This window comes from Pholis gunnellus (assembly GCF_910591455.1).
Source record: "Pholis gunnellus genome assembly, chromosome: 23".
NCBI classification, from domain to species: Eukaryota; Metazoa; Chordata; class Actinopteri; order Perciformes; family Pholidae; genus Pholis; species Pholis gunnellus.
This window is the reverse complement of record NC_136550.1, coordinates 13,664,140-13,676,208: the sequence shown is the minus strand read 5'-3', so window position 1 is coordinate 13,676,208 and position 12,069 is coordinate 13,664,140. Positions and strand designations below refer to the sequence as shown.

Below are 12,069 nucleotides of genomic sequence, written 5' to 3'. Positions count from 1 at the left end.
AAACATGACTCAAACAATGATTTTAAGGTACACCGACGTCATTGTTTCTGTCATCTTTAGAGTTTTTTTTATACTTTTTTAATTGATGCTTGTACGTCTTCAAAGAAGCAATTTTTAGATGCAAGTATACATAAACGTGCAGACACTGTACCCTCGCCTCTGGTCTGTCGCTTCATATCTCAGCCTCTTTTTTTCTACCCTTCTCTTTCTCAATATGGGACTTCCTTCTTGAAAAAACAACAAACCATTACAAATTACAAAAAAGCTTTGTTTTTATTTTTATATCAGTTCACTCTCATTGTTTTTGGACGAATGTCCTCATGTTGACATTCTTTTTCCGTTTGAGATTGTCGATGCCATGATTCTGTTTTGGCTTGACAACAAACACATTGAGATTTTCTCATCCCTTAGCAACAGATGACCACAAAGGTCAACAATACAAACAAACCAAAGAGCAACATCTGCTCTCGTTCCCAGTGACGCATTTGAAAAAGAGGTAAACGGGGAGGAAAAGGAAGTGTTTATTGATTACTGATTATCAGTAGCCATTTAAGTAAAGAAGGGAATTCTCAGCAGTACAATCCTTTTTGCATGTTAAAAAACTGCAATACAATACAATCATATGTATAACACTGCCATCCAATCCAAGCAATGAAAAATCCCTTCATCATGTTTATTTTTTAAATTGTGACTTAAACCTGAATATGAGCGAACTGATCCCATCTCCAGTGGAGTCAGTTCCAGAGAATCATTTCATTATCCCGTCTGCTTCCATTACAAAAGATTACTGCCTTGATCTCGTGGATAATATCAAGTGGTACAAAAGAAAACATGAAGCGCAATGTTCGGGGTGTCACAGTGACATGTAAGGCAGCCAGTTTCAGCTCAGAATTTGGAAAAAAGTTCCCATCTACAAATGTATAAAATGGGCGATCGATGGCTGTGCAACATTTAGAACAAAAGAAAAACAATCATAGACTTTGAGTCGTCGGGTTGAGTGTCTACTTGCCCAAATTCAATCTTTACTTGCCCTTATACAAATTGTTTTAAACAAAGTTGCTAGATTTACTGGCTCATCGTGGCATTTTATTTGCCCCGGGCAAGCTGGCAATCTTTATTTTTTAGCCCTGTAAAGATTAATGAAAGATATATTTTGAATAATAAAATTGCACTAAATGGACTTCATCGAGCTGAAGAGAACTTTGGGATTTAGGGGCACTTTGGGGAGCTATGAGGAAACCATTGAGGGTGTCTTTAAAGGATAAGGCTGGTGATTTTCTAGATTAGGAATATAAACTGAGTGCTACAGATGGGGTAAGAAGATATGGAACACATTTAGTGATCTAATACAACACCAGCCTTACCTGTTAAAATGCACGCGTTTAGTAAAAGAGCAGTATGTGCCTCCACCACTACATCCTCCTCTGGAGGCGTCAAAAGAATGCCATATAGAGTTTGGTCAGGGTTTGGCACCATAGCAACAAGGTAATTGAAGTTATGCAAAGGGGTGAGTCATCCCAGCCATTATAGTGTTGTTAGTGTGGCTTCCACAGCCCTTTGTATGGAATATGCTTTTTGGTGTGTTATATTTCATGATGAAGAGCTTTGGTGGGTATGTGTGAGCATACATAATGAGAAGGTGCTGTTATGCTGAAATGTTTTTGCTGCATCTTCATACAAATACCACCAAAAAATGAAACATTTGCATACAAATGTATTCATTTTTTAAAAATGAGACAGCAAATGGCTCCGGAAAGAGGCCATTCCCAGAATATGCATGATTTTGATGTCATCTCTGAGAGATGAAAGGTGTGTCTGTTGTGCACTATATGGACAGAAGGTGGTCATTTCAGAAAGAATATGTTTATGTAATATTGTTCAAATTTCCCTGCCTGAGATAATCACACACATATTCTTTTTGTGTTTAGACAGAACTCCATCAGGCTCCAAACGCTTCCCAGCATTCAACGCTGCTTACGATCTGACTCTGAAAAATATACTTTTCTTAAAGGTACAGGTAACAACATATTCAAGCGTCCTCCTTGGTTGGCATTGTAAAATGTCCAAATGGAGAATGTTGTTGTGCCGGGAGTTTGGATGAGAAGTTCTAGCATGATACAAATCTCTGCCGCAGCATGCTTTCCAACGGACCACGTTCGTCCTGTGTCCTCTCCTACAAGGAGGAGGAGTGGAGATGTGTATCTTCCCTCTCCTTTTCCTGTCAAAGTGACATTTCATCCAGACTAGCTCTGGAAAAAAAAGTCCTCCTTAATGTCCTTGGCCAAATCAAAACACCAAATAGGAGAAAGGAACTTGTTACATATATAATACAAAACCAAACACCAGCAAAATAAGATCATAAAGAAATACTTTTCTGCCCATCTCTCATCTTTCCCCATACTCTCGCTTCCTCGTCCCTCTTTCAGTCCAACAGTGGCCTCTTCATGAGTATCTGCTGTATGTATTTCTCCAGATCGTCACGGTTGCTGCTCTCTGGCTGCTTTCCAGCCACGTAATAATCTTCATTTCTTGTTGCTGCGGGTGCTGCCGGGGCTGAGTAATAATATTTCTGCTGAGGCAGGATCACAGGCATTCGGAGAGGGGAGCGAGGTTTGGGTACCGGCTGATACCGGTAGGTGGTGTAGTAAGGCCTCTGCTGGAGGACTGCGGGGGGGGTTCTCAGTCGGGGCTGGACCCAGCTGTGGTAACGCCGTTTGGGAGAGAAAGAGTAGGTGTCGTCCACGGAATTCCCAAGGAAGTTGTTGCGGGTAAGAGCGGGTTTGGGGACGTAGTAACGGAGTTTGGGTCTGGGGGGAGGAGGGAAATAGATGGGGTAGTAGTCTGGGTACTGCTTCCTCTGGTAGTAGGACGGGTATGTGTAGGGGTACAAAGGGTAGCCAGTCCAAACTGGCTTGGGTGATTTTAGCCAGAGGTCCTGTTTGATTGACAGAGGCTTCTGAGGTTTGGGCCAACGATTCTGATTGGCCATCAGAGGCTTGGCAGGTTTGCTCCAGAGATCCTGCGACTTGGTCGGTGATTTCTCCTGTAACCATGTTTTGAGGAGATTGACAGCTGGGGAGGGTTGCTTAGAGACGGGAAAGCTATTTTGACTGGTTGGAATCTGTGATGCTGAGAAACCATTGGACGACGAGAACGGGGAAGATAGCGAAGTTGGAGGTCGTTGCCAACGAGACGCCATCTCGGGCGGCACGTCTTTCTTCTTCTTCTTTTCCACATCGCTGATAATGTCCACCACGTCGTCGGCAGGGAGGTGGAGCTTGTTGGAGATCTCGATCAGCTTGTCGATGGTCTGGGGATCAATATCGTCCTCCTCCGTCACCTCCTGTTCCTCATCGGATCTCTTGTCCTCCGCGGCATTGGACAGGGAAGAGCTGTACTTCTTGTTCCCGTTGTTCTGTTTGACCATGTAGCGCAGCAGCATGTCCGAGGCAATGTCGGCCAGCTTCTCCTCCTCCATCTTGGCTCTCTGTGCCTCGGCCGCCTGCCTCCTCATCTCCTCCTGCTCTGCTTTGGCCTGAGCCTCCTCCTCCTCCGGACTCAACACCTCCTCGTCTTCCTCCTCATCCTGTGGTTCATCCTCTTCCATCACCTCCTGTTCTGCTGGTTGGGGCGACTGTGCTGCATTACCGCCAGCGTAATTGTTGTCCTCGAAGTCGTCCATGAAATTGCCCCCCCTGAACGTTGGGAAGTTCAGGCCTTTCTGCGTCTCCTCCTGCCATTTCAGTTTCTTCTTAGACATGGCGAGGTCATTGCCTTTGTTGATTGGTAAGATATCGTTGAAGCGGCTGTAACCTCTGCTCTCTCTCTGGTTTTGCTCTGAATCTCCCTCCCTCTTAGTGGCCGTGTTCAAACGAGGAAACTCCTTCATCATGGTCTCCAGGTTCTTTAGCTCCTCTGGGCTGAGCTGCTCCTCCTCCTCATTGCTGCCTTGTTCAGGGCCGTTCGGCCCCTGCTGGGGGGCAGCGCCCTGCCCGTTCTCCCCTCTTTCATCCAGACTAGCGGGCTGCCGCTCTGCATGGACCTGGACCATCTGACTTGTTGTGCGACTGGTCACCTTTTCTGTCATCTTCTCTTCTTCTTCTCGAGCTTTCTGCCTCTCCTCTTCCTCCTCTCTTTCCCGCTTCTTCTGCTGCGCGGCCATCAGCAGCTCCAACTCCTGTCGTCCATCTCGGTCTCTGTCTGCCCCCTCCATCGTTCTCACTTCTCTGCCTGCTTCTTCTTCTTTAACCTCTCCCATCTCAGCCTTCGTTTCTCCTTCCATCTCATTGCGCTCCCCTCCCTCCCATCTTTGCTCTACTCGTGAGTGATTCAGAGCCTCCAGTAAAACCGCCGCTAGTGTTTTGGGATCCACATCTTTGAAGAGCTCCTCCTCTTCCTCTGCATCTTCTTTCTGCATCGATCGTGTCTCCTCGTCCCTTCCACGAGGACCATCTCTGTGTGGGTAATCAACATCTCGAGGGGTGTTGATCGGCTTGGAGGTGGACAGATGGAGGAAGGAAGCCCCTGTCAGGAGGACTAGGACGGTAAGGGCACTTGAGGCATCATGGTACCCAATCATGGTCACTCAGAAGAGGGCCTGCTGTGAGCAGCAAGGGGGATCAGAAATGCCTGGAGGACAGAAGAAAGCACAGAGACACATTTTCAGTTTCAATGACTCAATAAAAAATCTCGCCCTGTAGCACAAAGTCATAGCACCAAATTATTGAAAAGTCGCCGTTATTAGATAAATCTGAACCTTGAGATTCTATACTGTGTCCTCAATGAAGCAAGGTGAACAATAAGGGTGTATGGGTCAGGGTGGTGAATGAGCAGATAGCTAATATTCAAACATTATGTACCCCTTAATGCCGTGAGTTATTTTTCTAAAGGAGCAAAATGCCCTGAGTGAATTTGAGTTCCCTCTGGTAAACAGTTATATGTCTGGGGCTTTTATTGTGAAAGGTAAGAACGGAAAAAGTGGATCTGGTCTGCGCTGCCTTTGTCAAGGTTGAAAGGAGTAATAAAGTTTCCCAATTTGGTTTCGGACTACTGAGTCTGTGTTGTAGTGCATTCAATTTTGAATATATCTGTTCCGCACGACGTGATTGGTTGATGCCTTTATTCGGGGTCTAAATGCTCAGAAAACTCGAACTTAGTGCGGGAAAACCTACGCCGCTTTTTGCTCACGTAATATCCACGTAGGCTACTCATCACAAAAACAACAGTTCGAAAAAATACATTGACGTGCAAATTAATCGCATGAAAAAAACGCTCCAAGTCTCAAATTTATGATGCTATCAAGAAATAAGCTGCTGCATAGACAATGAATAGGAGACTGATTTTTTCTTTTTCTTTTTTACACAAATGAGCTTTATTCTATTTTAGTGTTCTCAGTTGTAAAATGTAAAATGTAGCCGCATACTAAAAATATTCCTCTGGATACTTAATGTCATCTAGAACATGTTTCCCGATTGATTGCCTGTGGAGCAGCTCCAAGCTTCATTCTTGATGACATCACAGTCATTTTAGCACGTTTTAGGATTTGAGTTTTTCATGTTTACATATATTCTTACTAGGACAATGAATAACATTTATGGATTTTGAAAATGGGTGTAGTTCCCCTTTAAGTTCCCACATTGTTACACTCTTATTTCCTTTTTTTAAAACCACAATTCAGCCAATGAAGAGCCAACTCTTGAAGGGACATGAAAGCACGCATCGGTATGTGGCTATTCAGGAGCGGGACCACTGCACCACATGCAACATATTTTGCTGATAGAGTAACATTATTGAATTCAGCTCAGCATCGAGGAGGGGCGGGAATAATAACCGGCTCTTCTTTTACGTGGACCAGCGCCGTGCTGCATAGCACCACGCCACACTGTTTGCTGCAAATCATTTAAGGACACTGCAAAAATAATAAAAAATAAAATAATAATAATATATATATATATATATATATATATAAATATATACACACGACTTCAACAATTAGTTTATATATATCTGTGTGTGATACTGGTGCAGAGATGATTCAAGACACCCTAAAAAATGTCGGAAACAAGTTAATTTGTGATTGGAAAAAATCTGCCATTTCAAGAGCCACCAGACCAACTGACTGGCACGTTCTGCAGTGGAGGTGGCTGGAATGCAGCGGATGCGTGATGCGTGATGCGTGATGTGCAAACACGCAGCGAATGATAGACTGGCTTCGTCTCATCCTCCGCACATACAAAGCAAACTGATATATTATAAGCAAACAGATTGCAGGAGGTTTAGGCTCCATGACCTGAGCAGGTCACACCACAGTTGATACCAACAGCCACAGTTGATACCAACAAAGCGGATTAATAATCCGCCTCTGAGACCCAAGAATCAAGAGCACAAGAAAAACCTGTGAACATGAAGCCACCTCCAGACTTCTGGCAACATGAGTAACCTGCCACCAACCTACACACTGTAAACCTCCAAAAAAACAAACAAAACAGCAATCACGGATCAGTGTTATGCAGACATTTTAGACACGACAAAGGGCTGTCATTGACTCTGTGTCATCACCTTTGTTCTTTATTTCTTTATTTCTTTTTAAACCGTCACCTTGATGCACACAAAGCAGCTTCGTTCCACTTCATGTTCAATGTGGTTATTTTCGGCAAAGCGAGTCATGGTGATGGTGGCTGGAGATGACGATAATTGAGATGGTGGTGATGATGATGATGATGATGATGATGGTGATGATGGTGGGGAGGAGGAGGAGGCAGAAAATGGAGGGGGGCAACACAGCCACCTCTGTGTTGACCATAGGCAAAGGAATATGGAAAGTCCAAGTGGCAATACATTCAGCTCCCGCACAATGCAAAGCTCCAATTAAAAAGCGTGTTAATTGTTTTGTGTTAACTCAAAAAAAAAATGGATACTGGATCAATTAATATATCATGTGTCACGTGACTAAAGGGGATTTGGATGTTTTCTGACTCAATTAACAGACAACTTCAACCCAACAAACACCAGAAACCACTGATTTCAACATTTTGACAATTTTCTTTTGGGCTGATCTACACTCATAAAACATAACACTTTTTCTTTTTTAAACAAGATTATAATATATAAAATATAATAATAATTCTCAGTTTGGATTATCGGACAGCCAACCCAACAGATTTCCTTTTTTCCCCCCCAGAAGAGAAAGTAAAGTAATGCCGGATAAGTTGCCACTTACTTGCAGTTCAGTCGGAGCAGCGGGGGATTCCAGCTCGTCACGTCACACTCAAAGCTGCAAGAAGTCCCCGCTGTCATGCACACCGTGCATGCACCGTGCTCTTCTTGTTGTTGTTGTATGCGAGTTTTGTCGTCTAACGTTAAGGGTCGTCACTGTTGTTGTTGTTGTCACCTCCTGCGCGACTTCTCTCCCGGGAATCCGCTCTTTCTTCTGATTTCAGGACCACGGAGAGCGGCTCCGGTGCTCTTATACCTCCCGTCCTCCCCGGCCCACGTGATTCGTGCGTCAAGCGGTCCCCATTGACGTCACCAGACTGGGTTTCATTCATAAGATTTTTTTTGCACCCCCCACCCCTCCCCCCTCCACCCTCCTCCCCTCTTTGCTCGAACCAATTAGCTGCAGTGCTCGCGCTGCTGAATGAACAGGAGCTTGCTGAATGAATTCGCAGTTTATGGCTCTCCATCTCTCCTCATGCGGGGCTGGACCCCGCCTCTCCGGGGACGCGGCACGTGCGTGACTCCAAGCAACATGTCAACAATAAGCTGAGTGACGTAAATGCATGCACATTTTTGAAAAAAATATTTACGGATAGGAATGCTGTTCGTTAAATATGATCGCTTAATAATTGATTGTTTTCCTTCATGTTGTGGCTTCACCATCACACTCACATGCAGGAGAGGAGCAGTGGTCTCCAATCAAGGGTCCGAGGACCCCAGGGGGTCCTTTGGGGAGTTCAAGGGGGATTTCAGATAACTCTTATCTTTCCTTTACATCCCCTTTTATCCTGTTTGTTATTCAATATTCCTCCCTTTGCCATATAAGTGTTTATTCATTGTATCACTACACACCAGTCCACCACAATTTAATATTTATTACTCTATCTTGTTTCATTTATTTCATATATATTCCATTTCATTCCGATATGTTTCAACTTCTGCACATTTTTTCTTATATCTCTATTTGACTGATCATTGTTTCTGGGAGCCTCACATCAGGAAGTCCAACACTGCTCCACTGTAACTACGCACACGACAGATGAAGAACATGAACTCTTGTTGCTTTCTCTTCCACGACAATATATATGTAGTATATCGACAGTGCATGCATATGTGATTATTTTCAATCATTTTGTCAAACATTCTGTGCATTTGCAGCATCACCTGCTGGTCAACACCTGCTCTCTGAATCAGGAATCTCATGCAGTCACCTCACCAAGTGTAGTTCAATGAAGATCTGAAACATTAAGCCTCATCCTACCACGTTTACTAGCAGGTATACTTGGTTAATAATAACATTATAACCCCAAAATAATATATTGCACTATTGTAAGTCATTGTGAGGGAGACAGACATTTCCTCATGTGCTCTTGTCTTTCGTTTTCCACAATATGCAAATTAAATTATTTAAAACATGTTTGTTTTTGTCTTCAGGTGACATTAATTACACAACTGACAATGTTTTGAGAAGAAATGAGTGAACATTTTTGCTGTGATGGTTGTTTCTTATATTTTGGGTGGTGCGCACGGCTAGAATGACACCGCGAGCGGAACCATTTGGCTGCCAGAGCTCTTCACAATGATGCATTTTTAAACTGTTGCTCTTTCTTTTAGAAAAGTATCGGAATACTTCTATCAATGCTGTTACTTTAAAGCACTGAAATAAAAAGGGTTGCAAGTATTCAGATCCTTTACTTCAGTAAAAGTACCAATAGTCAAAATACTCTCAGGTAAAAGTCCTCCATTAAATAAAAAAAGTATCTATAAGTATTATTTGGCTCCTGTGAGTGATGTAGTATTTTTTGTGATTAATATTACTGACGCACAAATGTGAACGTAGCATTTCACTGCTGTAGTTGGTGAAGGTGGAGCTCATTTGAACAATTATTTACAGTTAGGTGGTTTAATCTGTAACACGGTATCATAACATAACGGGTTAGTGTATAAACCCTTAATCTGCATAGTGACTACTGACTATAGCTGTCAGATAAATGCAATGGAGTCCAAAAGTACAATGTTTGCCACTGAAATGTAGTGGAGTAAAAGTATAAAGTAGCAGGAAAAGTAAAGTACAAGTACCTCAAAATATGTAAATGTACTTCCATCTTTTAATTATCATGACTTTGGAATTGTTTTTACACATAAAACCTGCTGAATACACACTTCTGCAGCAGCACAGGCGGTTACAAAATGTCCGGACACACCATTTAGTTTAGCTTAAAACAGTTTATTCTTTATAAAATGACATTCACACACCACGTCCCTTTAGCCTTTGCCTGCATCACGGATTCACTGATCGTCTGCTTTCTTAAACCAGAGCCTCGATCAGCTCTCTACATCGTATTCTCTTCCTCCAACCAAACAACTTTCAACGAGAGATTTCAATCAAAGTCCTCTCTCTCTCTTTCACGTGAACAAATTTATGGACAACATAATCACCAAATTGATAAAGTCATTGCATATGATGAGCTGATTGACCGAAAGACAAAAGTTCAAACTGGGCATTAAATAGAATCTCACCGGAGACGATAAAATAAACATTATTCAACACACGATTCAAAGAATGTCTGTTTGAAGGGCAGCAGAGGTCGGGGTTAATATTAAAAGCCCAGGAAGTAAAACAGTGGGGGGGTATGCTAATGTACAGGAGAATGTGAGGAGGATTACGCTTCAAACAATGTGCTCGTCAGAACATCAGGACACTTTCTGAAGGCAGAATCGGGAGGCGTGGTCCATCGAAACAATCAGACTTTGAACGTGACCTCCGTCATTTCACGTGCATGACAAGAGTGCAACACGGTGAATGCCTTCAAAGAAAAGTGTGAGCTGTTATTGCATCACGACTACAAAGATACTCAGCATTTTGTAGGACAACCAGGAAGTCGGCATCACACTGGTTCCCTCGACAAAAAGTCAAATGGGATTTTTTTCTTTCGGATTCTGGATTATTGCAGAAGATAATCTCTGAGGCAAACAAACGTTTATGATACTTTTGTTCAGCAGGATAATCTTCACAAATGAAAGACACTTAGGATTTCTGAAGCGTGAATGCAATCGCCAGGTCACATAACTTCACATCAGCGGGACTAATGTTCAGTGATGACATTTTGTAGTCTCATTAAAACACTTCTTAATAACCGCCTTTTTTTAATGATGATTTTTCTTTATGTCGTAGAACAAAAAGCCCAAAAAGCCATTGACTTCAAGACCAGGGAACAGGAAGTGTAAAAATGCTAACAGTTTGAGGACTTCCATTTGTTCCAGTACATGCTGACACAGTACAGCACAATGAGCCCTTACTCTTAAACACAGAGTCACATTCAGAGTTCAGCAGAGGGAAACAAAGGCCTGCTGTGTTCAGACCACAGGGCTGCAGATGAACTGACTTCTTCAGACAGGTTCAGGCTGAATGTCCTGCAGCGTGTTGCTGCCAATGACCTCCGCCTTTTCTTAGTTTCTTCCACGAGGTACACGTGTAGGTCATTTGAGGGTGTAGTACTTCTTTGAGAACATAGTGCTTCAGTTCAATATTTACTGAGAAGTTCTCCATCCATGCAATTAAGCAACAACATGAGCCGCAGGTCACGTGAGGTCACAGGAGAGCACAAAACAAAGAACATGAATGAGGACATTATATAAATTAGATCCCTGTGTAATGAAAAACATGCATACATTCTGAGGCATTAAAAGGAGCACGTTCCTCCGTAGGGTTGTGTCGGCTTGGAAACTAAAAAGGGACGAAGGAATTAATATAGCCAAAGATATTTATGTTTTCCAAAAATATCTGTTTCAGCTGCGTGCAATGATATTTCACACATTTTTCTGAAAGTACCAGATCACCTGGCACTGATCAACAGTATATGGAGAGTTAAGGGATAGTTTGAAATGGGGTTCAACAGTATGAGGTACTTCTCCACAGTCAGTGTATTACTACAGTAGATGGACTTCAGAGAAACAGACAGGAGTAAAGCTATGTCCTTCTGTGGATGGATCTTAAGTGCAAGTCGACGCTATATTTAAAATATTTTCACCGCTCAACCTTGCTAGCTTTTTCTGACGTGGAACTGAAGACGTGGAATCCATCCATGCTTTCTCCAAAGCCACCGGACTCCATTGACAAAAACAGCACTCTTACCTCGTAGAACACAGGACATGCTGGTTTACCGCCTCCTCCATCGGTCAGTTAGTTTGTCTCATTGTGTGACTTTAATGTTTTAAAACGCGTAAATTCTGATTCACCAAAGTCACACAATAACACACACAAAAAACAACAAAAATCGAGGCAGCGGTAGACCAGCAACTCCTGAGGTAAAATGTTTTAGTTAATGGAGTCTTGTGGCTTTGAAGAGAGAATAGAGAACGGCTTCAGTTCCCCTTCATAAGGGGCTGTCCGACAGCTAGTTAATAGAACATGAACTTAAACATTTATAGATTTTTGTAGGTGTCCAAAATACGTCCACACACTTTGCTCCTGCGCTGGTAATCCCGTCTGTTTCTCCAAACTCCATCTACTGTAGTAATACACAGACTGTGGAGACGTAGCGAATACAACAACACTTCAAAAACAACCAAACTAAACCTTAAATAGAAAACTGCATGGTCACTTAATTAGCAATAATAGGATTTCATGAATATTTCAGATATGTTGCTGCTTGCAGACAAATATTACAATTTTTCCAGAGGGAACAGCTGGATCTTTGTATATGATGGTCAATTATGAGCTTTTGTACAAACCCTCCATCTAATCGCAAAGACGTTTATAGTATAGCTAACACACTCATCCCTGTCCACAGCTTGTTATGAAGTAAACATATGCATAATGTAAGATCGTACACACACACACACACACACACA

General features: G+C 42.6%; 1 protein-coding gene across 1 annotated transcript; it reads right to left on the bottom strand.

The window, feature by feature from the left end:
- Positions 1-2,422: 2,422 nt before the first annotated feature.
- vgf (VGF nerve growth factor inducible) lies at positions 2,423-4,579 on the bottom strand (the record flags this gene model as incomplete). The annotated part of the gene is made up of 1 exon (XM_079184638.1): positions 2,423-4,579. One exon carries the CDS (start codon positions 4,577-4,579, stop codon positions 2,423-2,425), a length of 2,157 nt encoding a protein of 718 aa, XP_079040764.1.
- Positions 4,580-12,069: the final 7,490 nt, after the last annotated feature.